A 20,385-nucleotide genomic window follows, 5' to 3' on the forward strand; every position below is an offset into this window, starting at 1 on the left:
TATCATTTCATTATCACCAAATTTTTTATTTATATTATTAACACAAAAGTATTACGTTATTACCATGATTAGAAGCAAGGTAGATATAAAAAAAGCATTCATTATTAATTTTATTTCTATTAATTAATTTATAAACATAAATAAGTTATTTGAATTAACTTATTTCAAACATTTAATATAATGAAGTCAATAAAACCATAATTCATTAATTTTTAATAGGTTAAAAAAACAAATTTTAGCTTAGTGGTAATTAAAAATGTTTCGCTGGTCAGGTGTTCATGTTTAACTCTAATACTTTAATCTAAGAGTGAAAAAATGATGCAAGAAGTTTCTAGAGAAAAAGTTGAAAGAATTTTACCAAAGAATCGGTAAAAGTACAACACTATTAAAGTAGAGAAAACTCGACTTAATAAAATCAATTATTTAGGTTTGTGATAAGATCTGAGGTATTAATTAGAAATTTGATGACAACTTTTTAAATTTGTATTTTATTTTTTAATATTTAAATATTTAATTCTATTTTTGAAATAATTTCATAATTGATAAACTATTAAATACTTATGTTTATCTATCAAAATATTTTAAATAATGCAGCAATCCATAAAAACGCTTTCAAAATTATTACTTTTAAAATAAAATTCAGTTGTATTGTAAATCATTCTATGAGGAAGAGTTTTTTCTAAAATTATAAAATGAATTATACTTGGTGAACAATTAACAGTATTTTAGATCAAAGGTATTGAAATGGAATGGCTGGGGATATAAAGATTCAAAATTCTTTGTGACAAAAGAAGGAGTGATTCGTTTTACTGGTAATCGGTATGTCATAGTTTACTTAATCTATTTAAATACTTAATAAAATATAAATTATTACTTCAAATATGAAAAATTAACTGTTTTGGGTAAAATAACTGATCACTGTAGAGTTAATTATTTTGATCCCAACAGCAAATGCGATGAACAGATTATGTTAAATTCAAAGAGTTGAATGGACCTTACTTACAAAAGAGTCCCATAAAAATAAATAATTTTTTAATTGTAGTCAATTGTTAATAAAATAATTATTTATATGAAAAAATAAATACAAAGTATGAAGTTGACTTAAAATAGACTTCTGTATAATTATGACCTATGTAATATATGAGTTAATTTAAATAACCAAATTTATAAAATAATGTGTTAAAAATAAAAAACCTACTTAAAATATTTTATTGTTGTAAGAAAATCTGTTTTTCCCATTTATGAAATCATAATCCAAACTTCTATACATATAGGATAATTTGTATTGTTTCAAAAAGCTTTTATTAAACAATTTACATGGTTTATCAATACATGACTACTCTGTATATGACACGTCTTAAGTCTGAAATTGCCTTATATTTACATTAGAAATAACTATAATTTATCCAAATGTTGTTAATAGTATATTGTATTATTATTATAACATTATATTGAATTTAATAAGAATTTATTCATTTTAACAGCCTATAGTACTATTTTAGCAACATTTGTGTGTCATATGTAAACTTATAGATTGAAAAATAAGTTATTAGGCAAACATTATTTGTTGTTATTTCAATTTAAGTTAAATTCTACAATTCAAACAATAAAAATGATACGTTAATTCAGTAATGATTATTTTATCATAAACCACTTAATTAATCAAAAAATAACAATAATATTCTTTTAGCTCAATTTTTTCTGACTTTATCAATAATGAAGTAATTTTTATGATCGTATATCTTATAAAGATGTCAACATTATTTGTTCAAAAGGGAGCATACATAATTTACTATCTTCCTTATTAGATAATAATCCAATTAAGAAAATGACTTTTGAACCACTACTTCAGATATTAATAACAATTTAAAGTAATGGCTGGAAGTGAGATTAATGTGTAGCTATTTTTATCACAACACTTTGCCATCACTCCTCTTCATCCCTAGTTATATTAATGTTTATAACTTTTGAAATACTAGTTCAAAAGTTGTTATTAATCCATAATTTTTTTAATTAGATGATTTTATATTATTTTTATGCTAGTTAAATATATGATACAATTTAAAAACATAAATTTAACACTCTTATAAGTATGTAGAAATAAACATAAAAAGTGCTTACTGATTAATAATTGAGTAACCCATGGAACTAAAAGATACCAATGAAAAATTATCAATATTCATTTTATTTTTCGATTAAAAAAGAATTTAAACACTAAAATAAATTTTAGAAAAAAAATTAGATATTTAATAAATTTAATCATAAATTATTGCTACATTAAAATAATAATTAAGTTATTACTTAAAAATTTCTTGTGTAATAAAAACCATATATATTATATATTTATGTATATAATTGATATTTTTCAAACTACTTTAAACATTTTTAACAAAAAATAAAGTATTCATTTTTGAGTAAATATAGTTAAAAAATGATATAAAATATAAACATATTATGTTAATCAAATAATTTTTAATATTTTTGTATAACTATGATAATTTATTCTTTAGGTATCCTATTGGAGAGATAGACTTACCATTTTTCACTCAATGGGTTCAAAAAACATTAAACATTGATATCAGATCTAGAAATGTACCACAAAATATATTCAAGTCTAATGAAATTCCACATTGTTTTATACCCAATGGTATTTAGTAAAATATTTATTAATTACAAATTATACAATTTTAATAAAAAGTACAATAACAATTATTATGTAACTGTTTCCATAATTTGAATTATTTTTATTAAAGCAAAAAATGTCTATCTTATTATTAGCTCTTACTTTTTATTTAGAAAACTATTGGTAAAAGTTTAATCCAATAATATAGTAACAAAAATTAATATGTGTTTGAAAATACAAATTCACCATTAATATTTAAAAATTCATATTTGTAATGCTTAGTTAAATTATGTCATACAATAATAAATTTTATTATATTGATAAAATATAACTCTGTTTCATTCTGGATTTTGTATTAAAATATAATAACATGTATTAAATAAATTTATTTTATCAGCCATCAATGATCTTAAAATTAAGGCTTATAATTAATTAAAGAAATTAAATTACTTATGTACAATATAATACACAAATAAAATTATTTAATTAATTAATAATTCTAAAAAAAATTAACTGTTTAGTTTTATTTTTTTAGATTTTCTTGTTGCTTTAAAAAATACAAAAATGGATTTTACAACTGATGGTCCTGCTAGAATCTGTCGATCCCATGGCCAAACCCTTTATGATATATATACATTGAGATATGATAAATGTTTTCCTCGTATTTCAGATATTGTTGTATGGCCAAGTGAGTATCTATAATTTTTTTGTTACTATTATTGAATATCTATTTATATTTATAAACTGCTTTCTCTCCTTTTTACTACAACTAACTTATACAAGAGGACATTTAACTTAAATATCATTAATCAATTATTGGATATTAACCTTTTTTAAGTGAACCATGAAAATGTCATCACCTTAGTAGAATTAGCTAATAATTATAATGTTGCTTTAATACCATATGGAGGAGGTACTAGCGTATCTGGAGCAGTAACATTACCTAAATATGAAAAACGGTGTATAGTTAGTGTTGATACTTCACAAATGGTAATTATTGATTACAATATGGTTAACAAAACATTTTATGAAAATAATAAAATACTTACATAATTATAGAACAAATTATTATGGTTAGATGAATCAAATTTAATTGCTTGTTTTGAAGCTGGTATTGTTGGTCAAGATTTGGAACGAGAACTTAAAAAACTAGGTTTTACATGTGGACATGAACCAGATTCATATGAATTTTCTAGGTATAATCACATAATACCCTGAATGTAGCTTGTATAGCAAAATTATGTAGTAAGTTCTTTTTCTTTGTTATTATTTTTAGTTACTGTAAGTATTTTTTCATTGTTAATCGTTTTTATTTATTTTATAGTTCTGTTAGACAAAGTACATGAATTTTAAAAATATTATTTTCAAAATACTGATATTAAGAAAGAATTTTTATTTATTTATTATTTTTTAGCTTATTTTTAATTTTTAGATTTAATTTTATTTAAAAAAAAAATTTTCAAAATATATTATATTATCAAAATATTTTGTTAAAAAATTGATGACTTGATTATTTTACAAGTTTAGTTTAGGTGGTTGGGTAGCTACTCGAGCTTCAGGGATGAAAAAAAATGTTTACGGCAATATTGAAGATTTAGTAGTTGATGTAAAAATGGTTACATCTGAAGGTGTTATGGAAAAAAATAGCAAGGTTCCTAGAATGTCATGTGGGCCTGATTTTCAACATATTATTTTAGGATCAGAAGGTAATTAATTTTATTATTTTCAATTTAATTAACTTATCTTTTTATTTGAAACAGGAACATTAGGAATAATTACAGAGGTAAAATTAAAAATTCGACCATTACCTAAATGTATCAGTTATGAATCAGTCATTTTTCCTGATTATGATTCAGGAGTCAAGTGTATGAGAGAAGTAGCAAAACAAGTAAGCATTGAAATTTAACTATGTAAATGAAATTCATCTAATATCAATTGGATTATTTATATGTTAATTATTATAACTTTGAATTAGCTTTGTCTATTAATTTAATATGTTAATAACTAAGTTATATTATCAAATAGAGTATGTATATTAAAAAAAAAATTATAATTCATTTTATTATATAAAACCAAAAAAAAATTATTATTTGAGGCCATGTAATGGAATAGTAAAAAATAAATAAATATTTTGTAGAAAAGGTAATAAATACAAATTTTAATAATCTGGTAAAAAAAACTTAATCAATTTTCTTTATGAAATAAAAACTTGTTGAAAATAAAAATGTGTTAGTCATAAACAACGCTTGGGACTTAATACATTTATAATATTTATTTTAGTCATTCCAAGTATATCAATAATTAATAGATATTCATCTTAGTTTTTTTAATACCAAACAGTGTATATTAATTAGAAATTTAGTTTTGGTAGGTGTAAGAGAATCACTACCCTCTTAAAATAAAAAATATTCACTACTATATATATATACACTTATGATAATTTTTCATGGAGTGGATGTTTCAGATGTGGTTCAAACAAATTTTATGAATGTATAAAGTGTTGGCCTTGGTCACAAATCAGGGTGATCGAGATAAATAGTTTTTTTCTTCTACATAATTTAGTTTTTGTATCTTTATAAGTCAACACTTATATTAAATCAAAACATTGATTTTATGAATTTTTTTTATATTAACCATTGTGTTATTAGAGATGTCAGCCTGCATCAATAAGGCTCATGGACAACATGCAGTTTAAATTTGGGCAATCACTACGCCCAATGAATAATAAATTTGAAAATTTAAAGGAGATTTTTAAAAAAATATACTTGAAAAGAATTTGTGCATTTGATTATGATTCACTGTGTGTCATGACACTTTTATTTGAAGGTATAACTCAATCATAATTGCAAAATATATTACTAAAACTTGCAAAAATCAATTTCTGTTATTATATCTATGAAAACTAAAAATTTTTTTTGACAAAATATCAAATCATTATTTTATCTGTCATTACATTAAAAAAAAAAAAAATGAAATTTAAGCTAACGTACACCTATTACTTACAATTTATTATATTTCTAGGCTCTCGTGAAGAAGTAAATTTACATAAGAATCGAATCTCTCATATAGCAACATTATTTGGTGGTATTAATAGTGGTGAAAAAATTGGTAAAATGGGATACATGCTAACATTTGTAATTGCTTATATACGTGTATGTAATTTATAAAGAGTATTTAAGATTTATATTTATGCAAATATGTAATTTATGTCAGGATCTAGCTCTTGAATATAATGTTGTAGCTGAATCATTTGAAACATCTGTACCTTGGGATAAAACTCTTCATCTTTGTAATTATGTTAAGAAAACAGTGTCAAATGAATGTAGTAGTAAGTTTTATTTCTAAAAACAAAAAAAATTGTATAATTATCTTTTTATTTTGATTGTATTCAGAGCTGAACATCAAATATTATTTAATTAGCTGTCGTGTTACTCAAACATATGATACTGGATGCTGTGTTTATTTCTATTTTGGATTTAATTGGACTGGGTTAAATAATCCAGTATCAACTTATCACCACATTGAATCTATTGCAAGAGATGCAATCATAGTGTCTGGAGGGTCAATATCTCATCACCATGGTGTTGGAAAACTTAGAAGTTATTGGTATCAAAATAATATACCTAAAACAACTCTATCTCTCTACAAATCATCTAAACATTTATTAGATCCAAAAAATATTTTTGCTATTGGAAATCTTATGTGTTATCCAATTTCAAAATTATAAAAAAAAATTACACTCAAAATGTAGTCTTATTAGTATAATATTACAATAGTATTAATATTAAATATAGCTTTTAGTATCATATTTCATGTATTTTAACTGTATACAATGACATTTAATTTGTTTTTTTTATCTTTGAATTAACAACTCGAGGGAGAATTGTCTTTTTTTACTTTTTTTTAAACTGACATTGTTTATTTCAACAAATATCACATAATACAATTATGAAGTTAACAGAAAATTATAAAATCTTAATTAATTAATTGCCTAATTGACTTTTCAAACAAGACTATATATCCGACTTAAAATCTGTGAAATTGATTGCTACCTTAGTTATTCCTCCTTTTCTTTGATATGCAAAATACTGGAAATAAATCTCACAATCACTTCCCAATTTTTACAATTTTTTCTTTCATTATCCAAATTATTATGTCTGGTATGACAAATAGTCCACCAATATTTTAGATTCATCAATTTTGTCACTTCTAAAAATGTATCATTCACATAATTGTCTCAAAACTTATATGACATACAATCAGCACTTGTTACCAATTTGTATTTGTACAAGTAGGATTATAAATAGCCATGCCCTATCAAGAATTATGTAATGAGGAAATTAATGACTCTACAGCTCACTCGCTGTCACATGTGAAATAAACTTTTTTGTCGACATACCTTAGTTCACATGTCTGTCTATCCACTCTTGCCACTATTTCCAAATCATGTTGTTCACTTCATGTTTATCCGCATCTATAATAGCTTTCTGAAGTCAACGAAGTTCAGATATTCTTCCTGCCATTATTTGAATGGGAACTATATCAGATACTACTGCTAAATCTACTATATAATTTTCTATGCCTACTAGATCCGGTTCCAGTACTTTAACAATTTTTAATACTTTTTCAAAGGCTTCCATCATAGATTGATTTCTTCAAAAACTTTAATTGGTTTTATAATAATCCTAGTAGATTGCTTTCAGGATGTAGTTAAAGTGACCGTTTGAATACACATTTAAATTTTCTAATAGTAAAGACCATCTGGGAACCAACAGTGTAGCTGAACATCACTAAAGCGGTGACTGATTAATCGACTGTGCGCGTCACATTACGCACCTAATAGGACATTCTAGTATCAATTGTTTATTTATTTATTATAATGTTTATTGTTGAACGACTTTCTATAACAATAATAATACCTAGGCTATAATTCAAAAATACTATTATAATAATTTAAAAATAAAAATTATATATAATATAGAAAAGAAACAATAAAATTGAACAGTGAAAAAAAAAGGTTTAAATATATTTACAAATTTAATTGTTAATATGAATGATCTTAGTACGAATCATGTTAATAGAATGTATTATTGACAATAATTTATTGCAAATGTTCATCAAATTTATCGATAAGGCATTTATAAAGAAAAATTAGTCCTATTAATAAGTAGATAAAAAATTTTGTGAGATGAATAATGAGTTGTTCTAACAAACGAGTGCATCAATTTGGTCTTCTAGCTATCCTGAAATAAAGCGTAAGCTAAAGTCAATAAGCCTTTGCTCAATTAATTGAAACCTAAAAAATGTATTAATATTACTATAGTCATGATTAGGATAATTAATATTTAAATAATGTACTGCAAAATTACTAAATCGATTATGGTGAAGTGAATGGTGCCCAAACTACAACACTGTACTTATAAAAAAAAACCGTAACAACACATTATAAAGGACAGGAAGACAGATGAATTAAAATTAGCCAAATGTCTTCTTATAAAATTGAGAAAACGTAAGGTTTTACTTACTGCATAATCTAAATGGGGTCGAAAGTGTAGTGAAGAAATATATAAAGAAATCGAAGATCCTTAACTTAGTATACTAATTTAAGAAGTTGTCCATCTAATCTATGATTAAATAAAAGTCTCGCGTATGGTAAAATGACACAACTTAGCATATATTTAAAATACTTTGTTTGAAATATATATATATATTTAAAATACTTAAATCCAACCATAATAAAACATTCCAAAAATATATTTAAAACTTTTTAAAAAATTAAGTATTATATTTGTCATAAAGATCACCTAAAGTGTATGTGATTTATTTTGGATTTTATTATTCTTAGGACATTGATTTTTTTTTTTAATTGGAGGAATATATTTTAAATTAATCAGTGTCATCATACAAATTGAGTAACAGGAACTACACATTTGCCACCATACATAACTACATTTTCAGCTTCTTTATGAAACTGAGAATCTATTAATTTTACTGATGTTTTATTATTGTGCCTGTTATAACTTTTTCTCAGATTTCATCGGCCCGATTTCTTTCTAAGATACACCAAAATATCACAAATCATATCTAATTGGATACATAGATGCAAAAAATTACGATTTTTATAATCAGTAAATGTTGACATTTTAAAAATTTTTCTGTCTTAAAACTGTCATAATTTATTTAATAATGTATGATTCGAAACAATTTTTTTTATACATTAACATTTTAGGCATTTCCCTTTAAATTGGTATGACTTATTGAACATTGTATGGATCAATAAAATTTTTTGTATGTGAAACTTTAAACTTAACTTTTGAAAATTTTCCAAGAATATTTCGGACTTTAAATATTTGTTAAATTAAATCTTATATTAGATACTATAAGTTAAAAAATAAATATATGTTTCCCGACACCTTGTTTTCTATATGTAAACGACCCCGAAGTTATCAAAAATAACAGTTTTTTATGTTAAAATTCTCTGTTTCAAATATAATTTGTGCACAAGAAACAAACTAACATTTCATCAATAACCTAACTAATATTAAATAAAATTTAAATAATATTACTTTTCCCAAAAAACATGTGTAGTGTTGCAATAAGAGGAAGTTAGGGGGGGGGAAATAGCCTCCACCCATTCCTAAATTATTTTTTGGTTGCGCCACTGAATATGTATATCAATAATATGCAATATATTTAAAAAAGTTGTACATTTTATTCATTGTGATACATTATTTTTAAAGATATATACAATAAATTGTATTATAATTTAAATAAACTAATTAAATGCATACTTTTCATTCCCATTCTTGTTTAATTTTTTCAAATTCATCATCTTCAATAAATGGTTTATCAATCAAACTAAAAATAATATACAAATTAAAGATTACTTGCTCATAGTAAATATTATATTAAATTATAATAAATCTACTAACAAAGAAAACATACTTAATCATTATATCACCACAAAATATACAATCAGTTGCTAAAATATTATCCAGTGACTCTTTAATTTTATCCCGCTGAATAATAATTTCTGAAGATGGTGAATCACTTTTTATATTTTGGTAAAGATTACTCAACTTTTTCTATAAATTTATTAATTGATTAAAAATAATATGTTTAAAATGAAAATATGAAATAATTGTTTTTAAAAAATTAATCTATCCTAATATCGTTTTAAAATAAATTAAAACTCGAAAAGTAATTTAATATATAGACATATATTAATATATATGTCTATATAGTGTTAATAGGAGAAAATAGGGAGGAAATTAATCAAAAGCTAGAGGTGTGGAGATCAGCTCTTGAAGAAAAGGGTTTAAGAATAAGTAGAAGAAAGACAGAGTATATAGAGTACAAGTTTGACAAAGGAGAACACGAGGTAGGTGAAATGAGGAGGTAAGTGACAATAGGCGAGGACGTGATTAGAGAGGTGGAGAGTTTTAAGTATTTTGGGTCAGTTGTGCAAAAGAGTGGTGGTATTGATGAGGATGTAAGACACAGAATTAAGTGCAGGTGGTTGAAGTGGAGAGAAGCGTCTGGCGTCTTATGCGATAAAAGAATTCCAATGAAGCTAAAGGGTAAATTCTACAAGACTGTAATAAGGCCAGCTATGATGAATGGTTCAGAATGTTGGGCTGTTGATAAGAAAGTAGAGCAGAGATGAGAATGCTTTGATGGATTAGTGGACTAAAAAAGATAGAATAAGGAACGAGCATATAAGAGGGAGTATAGGTATTGCGTCAATCGTGGATAAGATGACAGATAATATACTTAGATTGTTTAGTCATGTTATGAGGAGAGAAGAATCGGAAGCTGTAAGAACAGTTATAGAAATGAATGTTGAAGGAAGAAGAGATAGAGGAAGACCAAAAAAGAGATGGAGGGATGCTATTAAATGCGATTTGAGGACAGCTGATGTGAGCGTAGAAGATGTGGGAGATCGTGTCAAGTGGAATCTTAGGATAAGGGTGGCCGACCCCAAGTAGTTGGGATTAAAGCGAAGAAGAAGAAGAAGAAGACATGAAATTTTATAAGTTAGATAAACTTATAGAATAGTTAAAAACAAAATTTAATTAAAGAGTAAAAATATAAATTAATAAATATAAGAGGATTATTAAAAAAAAAGATAAATCCAATATTTTACATGCCAAAAGCTTTTATTATAAGTTACTCCTAAATTTACTATTCATCTGCTTTCTAGAAAGACAGCAAATATTTTTCAAAGTACATGAATTAAACTAGATACATTATTTTTCTGTCTAACTCCTGATTTATCAATATAAATTAACATCTTAAAATAAAATAATAAATAAGTACCTGTAAGTCATAAATAGTGTTCATAGTGTTTAACTCAACATATGGTTGCATTTCTTTAATTAAACAATCTACATGAAAATAATGCGAACATGGAAACACATAATATGCCTTTGTAATTAATTGTTCTTTACAGCTACTACACAAATTTGTGGGCTGAATAAGCATTAAACTATTTTTAAATGATATAATTTCTGATCTTATAGTTTCAGCTGCTTTTATAGAATCTTCCATTTCTTCTTTAAGATTTTGTATTTCATTATTATATTCCTAGAAATAATTCATTTTTAAATAATCATACATAACAAAACCCAATACAGTTTAATAAGCCTGCACCCAAAAAATAATTTAAAATTTATGTACTTAAAATAATGAATATATTTCTACAGTTTATCATCCCTATTTTATTGATGAAATATTATTAAAACGTGTAGATTTCATTAAAGATTTAGGTTATTTTTTTAACTAATCTTTCATTTAAAAATAATATAATATTATAACATTATAGCTACTTTGAGCCAATAATTTAATATTAAGAACTTTAAATGATTGTAACATTGATTTCTTTTTTCATAGTTTAGATAATATTAAGCACCCCCAGGGGTGTATTTAATATTATATGAATAAACCTAAGGCTCCAAGCTGTTGCTTAGGAAAATTGGCTCTCCCATCAGCAGCACAATTTATGGTGAAATAGCTATCCTCATTAGCTTAGCTGGTTAGGAAGATCTGGTCTTCCAAGTAGAGGGATTGACAATGGGCTAATGACTTGTCTCAGTAAAAAACCATTATTAAGAAACTTACTATTATTAAGCCTTGGAAAATTTGGGAAATAAAATTGTAACTAAGACTGGAAAACCTGGAGCATTTCAATTTGGAACATAAGATCTCTATATAAAAGCGTGCAACACATATACAGTGTGCAAAGTGAAGTTTGGAGAATCACAGAATTTTGAGATTTAAATTAGCCAAAAACAGAGTGATGTATTGTAGTCAGTCTTTTTTAACCTAGCACAAGTGACCAGGTCAATGCCAACAAGGTATGATTGTCCATATGATATTTTGTCCAATAGTAGGCTCCTTAAAGAGAACCCTGCCTCGGAAGGAAAGATCAATGGAAAAAGACCTAGTGGTCCCCTAGACAGTGTTTGGTAGACAGGGTCAAAGATGACTTTATTATAAATAAAAATTTTATAATTCCATACACAGAATAATATTACAGCTAAATCTATTTTAATTTAATTGATAGTGGCAATTTATGAAAAAAAAGTTAATTTAAAATATTGAAATATTCTATAGATTTTTTTATTAATAGAAGTAAATAAAATATTATTGATTTTATAATACTGTCTTATAAAGTAGTTATTATTAAAATACTCACTTTTAAAGACAAACACACAGCATCTTTAAAATGATCTATTGTTACAAAATCTGGAAAAAATGGTAAGATATCTTCTATTTTAATAAATTTGCATTCTTCCAAAAATTTCATAGCTTGTGCAATATCATTTTTTTTTCTTACAACGTGTTGTGCTACATAAAAATAATAAATAAATTTTTTAACTTTGATAATATTTAGATTAATATAAAAATTTTCCTATTTGCAAAGCTAAAGAAAACAATTTTTATAATAGTAAAGGCACCCTGCAAAAAATATGTGTCTCACTTAGATCAAAACTATTATAGCCCAAAAAATGTTTTTTTGACTAACTACAGTCTTGATTCAGGTTATAAATAAAAATTTTCCTCTTATTTATTTGAACCTTTAAAAAGTAAATACAGACACTAATAATTAGGTTAATCAGATCAAACCTAGTATTAGATAAAAATTCATAATAATGAATCTAAATGATAATTAAAAAATAGTTACCAATTTTTAACCAAAGTTTTTTAGATAGCTCTTGATTATTATTTGGTAAAGAAGCTGTGGATTTAGCTAAATCTACATTAATTAACAAAGCTAAATCAACGGCAGCTTCCCACAATCCTAATACAATTGATAATTGAACACATGCTTCTAGTAGATTATGTTCACGACACAGTCTTAGAGCAAATTTAGGATTGTAACTAACAGCTGTCATGTCTTGACCTTGCAGTTTTAAATAATTCATTAATTTATCGTTATTATATTTAATATATAATAATAATAAATAATTATGAATTGATTCAGAGTTGCAGTTTAAACAATGAACACAGAATTCCAAGTATCTGATTATTTCCAAAGCCTAGAGAATTAAATATAACTATAATATTTTTTTATATTTGATACAATTAAATATTATATATATTTTTTCTATATTGTTTAATTGTAGACTAGCTATAATCCTAATAGACATTATTAAAATAGCTTCTTAACTTAATTTATCTGTAATAAAAAAAATTTTATTTTTTATATACAGCTATTATTTATTTTTATGGAATGAACAAATAGTTAAATATTTGACTATACAACTAATGGAACAGGAACAGGAAAAATTTTTAGTTATAGAAAAATGAAAAAAGTGGCACTCATTTGTAGTACACATAGGTCTACATTCATAATTATCATTTCTAGTATTATTAACAAAGAATTTTATTAGGACAATTTTTTTAATTACCAGTGGTTCTATTTACTTTTGTTTACTGAACTCATTAATATTAATTGTCAAATGTCGTAATGGCATTTGAATAAATAAATTAAAATATAAGATAATCTCAATACCTCCAATAAAAAATATCCTAACTACATATTTTTCATTGTTTTTAAATATCAAATATGATAATTGAACATATTAGCTTCGATACGAAGCTGAGAAGGTATTGGTTTTACTAAGATGTGTTTATTTTTTTTTTTGTGTGTCTGTTACCACTTTTTCTCAGCTCTCACCGAACAGATTTCTTTCAACGATATGTCAAAAGATCACAAATCGTATCTAGTCGAAGACATCACTCTCAAAAATTGAAAAAATTTTCCTCGTTCCCCGTAAATGGGGGAAACCTCCAAAAAAATTTAAAATTTAAAAATCGCTAATTTTCGAAATTTTTTCAATTTTTTTTACTAAAAACTGCTGTAACTTTTTCAAAAATAAACATATCAATATAATTTTTTTTTTTATAAATGCTTGATATCTTTATCTATCATTTGATATATATTTTTTGTAAATCTGACACTTAACCTCCCCACAGGAAGGGATTTAAAATGACAACTTTTTTACAAAAAATTAACTTTTTCAACTTAACTTTTGTAAATGTTCCGGAAGGTCTGACACTTTTATATATATATCTTAAATTAAAGCTAATGTTTAAATGCTGGATTTTTTTTTTTACTATATATCACAAAACATCACTATGATTTTTCCATCAATTGAATAAAAATCATAAAACAAAAAAATTATTCAGAAAGATACATAATTTAAAACTTTAAATGGCTTTAAACTTATAAACTTTATAATCCCTTAAATAATACTAATAATCCAATTTACCACGGTTTTCGTTGGAATTGGCAATATATGTTTTATACTAAATTTATGCTTACAAGTTGTTCATTTGGATTTGAAACGATCAATGAATTAAAAATTTTCATAGGATCTAATTTTTGGCCTTGTTTAATTAATAAAGAAATAGTTTGTGTTGGAGCCTTTTCAACCAAGTCTGGCAAAAACAACAAAAATAAATCACTATAAGGATGACGTTCTAGAATATTCAATGCTGAAAATTATTAACAGATTGTAATTAAAATTTTAATATATATTTATGAATATTAAATTAAAACTTTACCTTCAATTATACAATCTTCATTTAAATAATGTTGAATAACTCGCTTATAGTCTTGATTATCAAGTGATAACCATAACATAAAATGGTCATCGCCATGACTAGCCAATATATCATAAATACTTTCCCAATTTTTTCTAATACAATCCTACATTAGTTTTAATACCTATTTAAATTTATTATACTATTTGAAACAATTTTTTTATTTTTTTACTTGAATTATAGGGCATAATAAAAAGTTTTTGAATTCTTCTTGTAACTTGATGTATGATTCAAAATTTTCTTGACCATAGTTTCTTAATGAAGCCAATTCATTTGCAAATAACTCTATTGACCATAATGTTATCATAGTTATTTGAGTACAATCTTTAGGTTTTAAACTTTCTAATTTCTAACGCAATTATATTATAATAAATTTTTATCTTCTAAAATATTTTTATAATTTTATACCTTCATTAAAAATAGTTTTATGGGCTTTTTATCCTTCAAATACAAAAATTTTAACACAATTTCTTCAAAGGATATATTTAAGTTTGCATATACCATTGCACTTTTCTCATATCTTATGTAAAAAGTTACATAATTAATTATCATATTTTTTAATAAAAAAGTATTATTTGAAAACAATAATCTTACTGTTTAGTGTCAAAATAATTATTTGCTTGTCTTACTAGTACTTGATTCATTCTAAATGGGTTATTTTGACAAATTTCTCTGGCTTCTTCAAACCTACCTTTATCTATATAAATCTATAAAAAAACAATAACTTAAGTAAAATAATTATTTTATAATAATTATAATTTATATAAAACACATCAGACAATGCTAAATTTAGCATTATATTATATATATTTATTTAACTTATAAAAATAACATTGTCTAACACATAATTTAAAATAATTAATCTATTAATAACTAACTTTCCAAATATAACGATCTTCTTTTTGTAGCTTATATCTAAAAACAGCATGTTCAGAATACAACCATACTATACCAGATATCAAGTCTTTTGTAATATTTAGAAGTTTCCCATGAGTCTTTAAATAATTAAAAAAATAAATAAATTAGTAATAATTAAATTATTCCACGGATGTAAAATCTCAATCATCTGTAAATTAGTATACAAATTTTACATCCAGATTTCGAATTTCATCTGTTTCATTCAGATTTATTAATCTGAATTGATTATGTAATCAATATATTATATTATAATATATCAGATTACTACTTAAATTTGGATTTAATAATTTGATTCAGATTTGATCCTCACCATTAATATATATATATAATAAAAATTTAATATTTACTTGAGAATAATAATCTTCATCCATCACCTGAGATGCATATGGTGTCGCAGGAGATTCTAATGATACTGCTATTACTTTATTAGAGTATAAAAGCAAAACATGATACTGAGTAAAAGTCATGGATATTGGGACAGAGAAATCATCATCTTCTCTACCATATAAACGACTGTACTCAATCAATTTATGAGAGTTAAATACAGTTTTATTTTTTTTATTTATATTAATCTATAAATAAAGTATATATTTTTAAAAAATATTATTATTGTTTTTTTACATTTATGTAAAACTTACCTCAGCAAAAAATACACCCAATTCTGTAAGAAAACCAAAATATTTTGGCATAGTAAATTCATTTTTAGGGTGATAAAAATGCAATTTACTGTGCTTCAAAACTGGTGGCACATCATTAAAACGTTCTATTGAAACAAAAATATAATGTAATAATATATATATATATATGTATTTTAATTCTACACACTTGTTCAAAACTTTATTTACTTACCTGGAATAGCTAAATAATTATTAAATACTTGTTGCAACATAGGTCTTTCATCTTTATTTAGAACTGAACCAACAAATTGATAAAGTTTAGAGGATGAAATTACAAGAATATAAAATATATCTGTATTACCATATCTATGGTATTCAATACTAATAATTGGAGTTGGTTGTCCTTTACTTATATCAAATACCTAAATTAAACACATAAAAAAAGTAAATATACATCCAGGCAGAAGAAATAATAATAAAAATGGGGTAACTAATGTCTATGAGCCCACACAGCCATGTAAACTCAATATTTAAAATATTAATTTTTTTGTCGAATGAACATGTTTACGTTCATTAAAAAAATTAATGCATTGATTTTGTTGCTTCATAAAATTTTGTTTATTTATGAAAACTTTACCTGCATTCCACATTATATCCATTAATATAAACAAATTTATATCTCTACAAAAATGATATTAAAGTTATACCTTCAGTAGTGTAATTAATTATGTAATTAAAAGACAAATAAATAAAAAAGTTTTTAACTACCCTAAGACCAAAAAAAAAAATTATCTTTATCATGAAAACTTTTTTTTATATTCTTGATGTATATGCCTAACTTTCTTTTAATCTCACCTCTTATATTTTAGAATAATATATTTCAAGTATTTAATGAATAAATAGTGTAACTATTTTATACACTTTATATTTTTTAAACTATTATCATATTCATTTCTTACGTTAAAATCGTAGACTGTGCTCGTTTTTTTTAATTTGAATCTATTATGAATTAAAGAAAATAATTATAAATATAAAAAGTGATTTCATTACAATTGCAATTGCTTATGAGATACTGAGTAATTTTTAACAAGTTGCAGCAATTAAACAATGCACTTATGATATTATTCCTTCCCCATATATTTAGAAGTCCTAGCATTGAAATCAACATTCAACAGTGTAATATAACAGATCCTTTGGCCCATACAGTAACTTATCACTTAAAAGGGTGTATTTTATTCTTAGTTTTTTATATATAATTTCAATATGACAAATTTTCAAGAGTTTTTAGAAACCATAATATTATTATTAATTATATAAATAGCCCTAAAATCATGCAAATTCATCGTAAATGTGTATTAAGTTCATATTCACATTTAACTTGAAAAAAACGAATGATGTTTGCATGACATTCACAAAATACAAACAAGAGCCCGCGACTGTACATTTAACAGTATTCTTTAATACTGAGTAAACTACATCAATTATAAATATATACATAAAAATTTTAATATTAAAATAAAATTCAAAATTTTTTGAGCTTAAATCAATTTTTTTTAGCTCTTAAATTACCTCTTTCCAATACTGCATAACACTCCCTTGAAAAAATCTATCAAATTCTGTTCCTAGCTGTGTTTCGATTATTGTACCAGAGGAATTCCCAAGTAAGATAGGACCTGTAGTACTAGTGGTTGATTTAACTTTAATATCACAGTTCCATGCTACACAAGTTATTTCACTTCCTTGATATTTTCCAACCTATTAAGTAAAATATAATAAATTTTATTTCAAAGGAAATTATTATTGTCTTAAAAGACTAAGACTTTTTAAGTCATGCCCATAAAAAAAACTTCAAAGTGTTAATTTTAGTAATAATTAACATTTTAATCATTTAAACTAAACAAATGGTTACATAATGAAATAAGCAAAAAATTCTTACCGTCTTAAGTTTTGTAAATTGTCTATTTGAATAAAATAATTGTGAATTACTTGTATTACCACAAGTAATAATCATATGTTCTGCAAAAGGATCAAGAAATATCTGCCTCACCTTGAGGGAAGATGTTCTCAAAGTATCAATTTCTAATTACAGAATAATGTATAAAAATTAATGATTTATTAAGAACACAATACAATAAATATTTTTACAATTATAATAGTATATTTAAAATGGTCAATCAATAATGAAGTAAATATCCTAATTTTAATCATTACCTTCAATATTATCTTTTCTTAAGTCAATTCTTAACAACACATTGTTAATCATAGCTAGTACCACATAATCATTATTTACTAATAAATGAGTTATTTTTTCATTTGGTGAAAAATTTACTTTTTTTTTGGACAACATTGAAATTGTATTTAAATTTAATTCATCTTCTAAGAGCCCATCTAACTAAATAATGAATGAAAAATAATACTATTATAAATAACTTTAACTTTAATTATATCCATAAAAAATATTGACCAATTGCTGAGATTTTAATAGTGGCTTTAATGTATTTTCTATGCCTTGTTCGAACTGATCAAGTATTGAAGTCATTGTTAATAAAACACCAATTTAACCTGAATAAAATAAAAACAAATAATTATTTGGAGTTAAATATATCATTAATTTAAATATTTAATTTTTTTTACTCTAATTAAGGTACCTTATTTTATTAATCTATAAAGTTAGCTCCCGAGACTCAAAGGTGTACATCATCTATATATTACATTAAAACATTATAAAACAATACACACCTCTAAAAATTTCAACCACAAATTATTAACATAACATTTAGATTTAAATATGAATAATTCATTAAATATTGATATTTTCTTTTTCCTCGCCTTAATCCCAACTATTTGGGGTTGGCCAATTAATTGATATGAATCGATTATTCTACGTGTAAATATGTATAAATATAATAACATTCCATTACCTGGAAACTTAACTGCAATATTAATAATACAAATATTCATCTATACACATAAATGAATATACATATACATAACTCATTGTGAACTAATTATACAGTTTATCCAAAGAATATATTTAATTAATTCTATAGTACTATAATTTAATTTTAGTATTTCTATTAAAAAAAGTATTTACCACATAATTATGTTAAATTGTTCATATAAATATGTATAACTTTTATGATTGATAAAAAACTTACATAATCACTGATAATTTAAGTCTGTTATCAATCATAATTTATCACTAATGTTAACATAGAACTATTTTATTAGTATTAGATTAAGCTAGTAATAATAATAATATGAATATTTTTTTATTAGCTTTCAATACAAAGTATTATTATAGCTTAACAATTAAATAAAATGAGAAAACAAAAAAATAAATAATAATAATAATAATAAAAATAGTACAATTGATCTTACATCAACAAAATTACAGTAAAAATCGTTAAATAAAAAAACCAGCTGAATGAATGAAAGAAATAACTAAAGAAATTACATCGAGAGAAGTTGAGTTAAGAATAGTGTAACAATTAATAGGAGAGATATTAAGATGAGATAAATTATTAAATAAAATATAACGATTACTTTCAAATGCACAGCAGTCAAAAATTATATGAGGAAAGTCGCAGAGTACTTCATTGTCATGTTTGGGGCAGAAAGGAAAATTGTTAAGGGACATTTTGTACACATGAAAAGGAAGGCTATTATGACCAAATATTAGAGAGAGGAAGTTTATGGAACCAAGGATGATTTGGAATAGTTGGTGAAATTGATTTGTGCCAAGCTGTGATGAGAGAGAAAGGAGAAGACCAATATTCTTGCCATGCTAGAAATATCGTCTTATTAAGGGGGAAACGAAGTCAGATGAAGGAATATTGAGGGTTGGACGACGGGTAATGAATTTGGTAAGTTTGGCTAAATGGTCAGCCTCCTCATTACCAAAAATACCCACATGACTAGGACACCATAAAAATTCGATTTTTGTATTAGCTAAGAAAAGATTATAAATTAACGTTTTTATTTTAATAAGGAAAGATCTGCATTTTTTGAATGAATTAGAAGAGAGAGAAGAAAGGACTTATAAAGAGTCAGTAGTTATTAAAACATTAGAAATATTGAAGGATTGAATAAGCTCAAGGGCCGAAGAAATGGCAT

General features: G+C 24.3%; 2 protein-coding genes across 21 annotated transcripts; one reads left to right on the forward strand and one right to left on the reverse strand.

The window, feature by feature from the left end:
- The first annotated feature begins 18 nt into the window (after nucleotides 1–18).
- Nucleotides 19–6,610, forward strand: LOC126905678 (alkyldihydroxyacetonephosphate synthase). 4 transcript variants are annotated; one of them, XM_050685618.1, is made up of 13 exons: nucleotides 19–79; nucleotides 240–368; nucleotides 730–819; nucleotides 2,511–2,647; nucleotides 3,159–3,311; nucleotides 3,462–3,613; nucleotides 3,683–3,819; nucleotides 4,151–4,329; nucleotides 4,384–4,511; nucleotides 5,272–5,449; nucleotides 5,645–5,775; nucleotides 5,837–5,951; nucleotides 6,016–6,610. In XM_050685618.1, exons 2-13 carry the CDS (start codon nucleotides 316–318, stop codon nucleotides 6,348–6,350), a joined length of 1,788 nt encoding a protein of 595 aa, XP_050541575.1. In that variant the 5' UTR covers nucleotides 19–79; nucleotides 240–315; the 3' UTR covers nucleotides 6,351–6,610. The 4 variants fall into 4 exon arrangements, with proteins under 4 accessions (XP_050541575.1, XP_050541574.1, XP_050541576.1 ...); XM_050685617.1 differs by having other exon boundaries at nucleotides 36–79; nucleotides 220–368; XM_050685619.1 differs by lacking the exon at nucleotides 240–368 and having other exon boundaries at nucleotides 50–79; nucleotides 722–819.
- On the reverse strand, nucleotides 3,381–19,388 carry LOC126905673 (vacuolar protein sorting-associated protein 18 homolog). 17 transcript variants are annotated; one of them, XR_007704079.1, is made up of 24 exons: nucleotides 19,191–19,387; nucleotides 18,734–18,831; nucleotides 18,481–18,661; nucleotides 18,206–18,348; nucleotides 17,839–18,024; nucleotides 16,502–16,691; nucleotides 16,291–16,415; nucleotides 16,000–16,224; nucleotides 15,613–15,729; nucleotides 15,329–15,441; nucleotides 15,143–15,254; nucleotides 14,907–15,083; nucleotides 14,696–14,840; nucleotides 14,454–14,626; nucleotides 12,810–13,164; nucleotides 12,321–12,472; nucleotides 10,943–11,209; nucleotides 9,569–9,708; nucleotides 9,415–9,481; nucleotides 7,657–7,866; nucleotides 7,023–7,524; nucleotides 5,627–5,964; nucleotides 3,673–3,902; nucleotides 3,381–3,566 (listed from the first exon to the last, which is right to left on the reverse strand). XR_007704079.1 is itself a non-coding variant. In XM_050685608.1 (20 exons), the coding sequence occupies exons 2-19, from the start codon at nucleotides 18,806–18,808 to the stop codon at nucleotides 9,418–9,420; spliced, it is 2,940 nt and encodes a 979-aa protein (XP_050541565.1). In that variant the 5' UTR covers nucleotides 18,809–18,831; nucleotides 19,191–19,388; the 3' UTR covers nucleotides 3,381–3,566; nucleotides 9,415–9,417. The 17 variants fall into 17 exon arrangements, 4 of the variants coding, with proteins under 4 accessions (XP_050541565.1, XP_050541563.1, XP_050541562.1 ...); XR_007704082.1 differs by lacking the exons at nucleotides 3,381–3,566; nucleotides 3,673–3,902; nucleotides 5,627–5,964 and adding an exon at nucleotides 6,676–6,937 and having other exon boundaries at nucleotides 7,023–7,139; nucleotides 7,210–7,524; XR_007704083.1 differs by lacking the exons at nucleotides 7,023–7,524; nucleotides 7,657–7,866 and having other exon boundaries at nucleotides 19,191–19,388.
- Nucleotides 19,389–20,385: the final 997 nt, after the last annotated feature.

The sequence above is a fragment of the Daktulosphaira vitifoliae genome, unplaced genomic scaffold (genome assembly GCF_025091365.1).
Source record: "Daktulosphaira vitifoliae isolate Bord-2020 unplaced genomic scaffold, ASM2509136v1 Scaffold_4, whole genome shotgun sequence".
Classification (NCBI taxonomy): Eukaryota; Metazoa; Arthropoda; class Insecta; order Hemiptera; family Phylloxeridae; genus Daktulosphaira; species Daktulosphaira vitifoliae.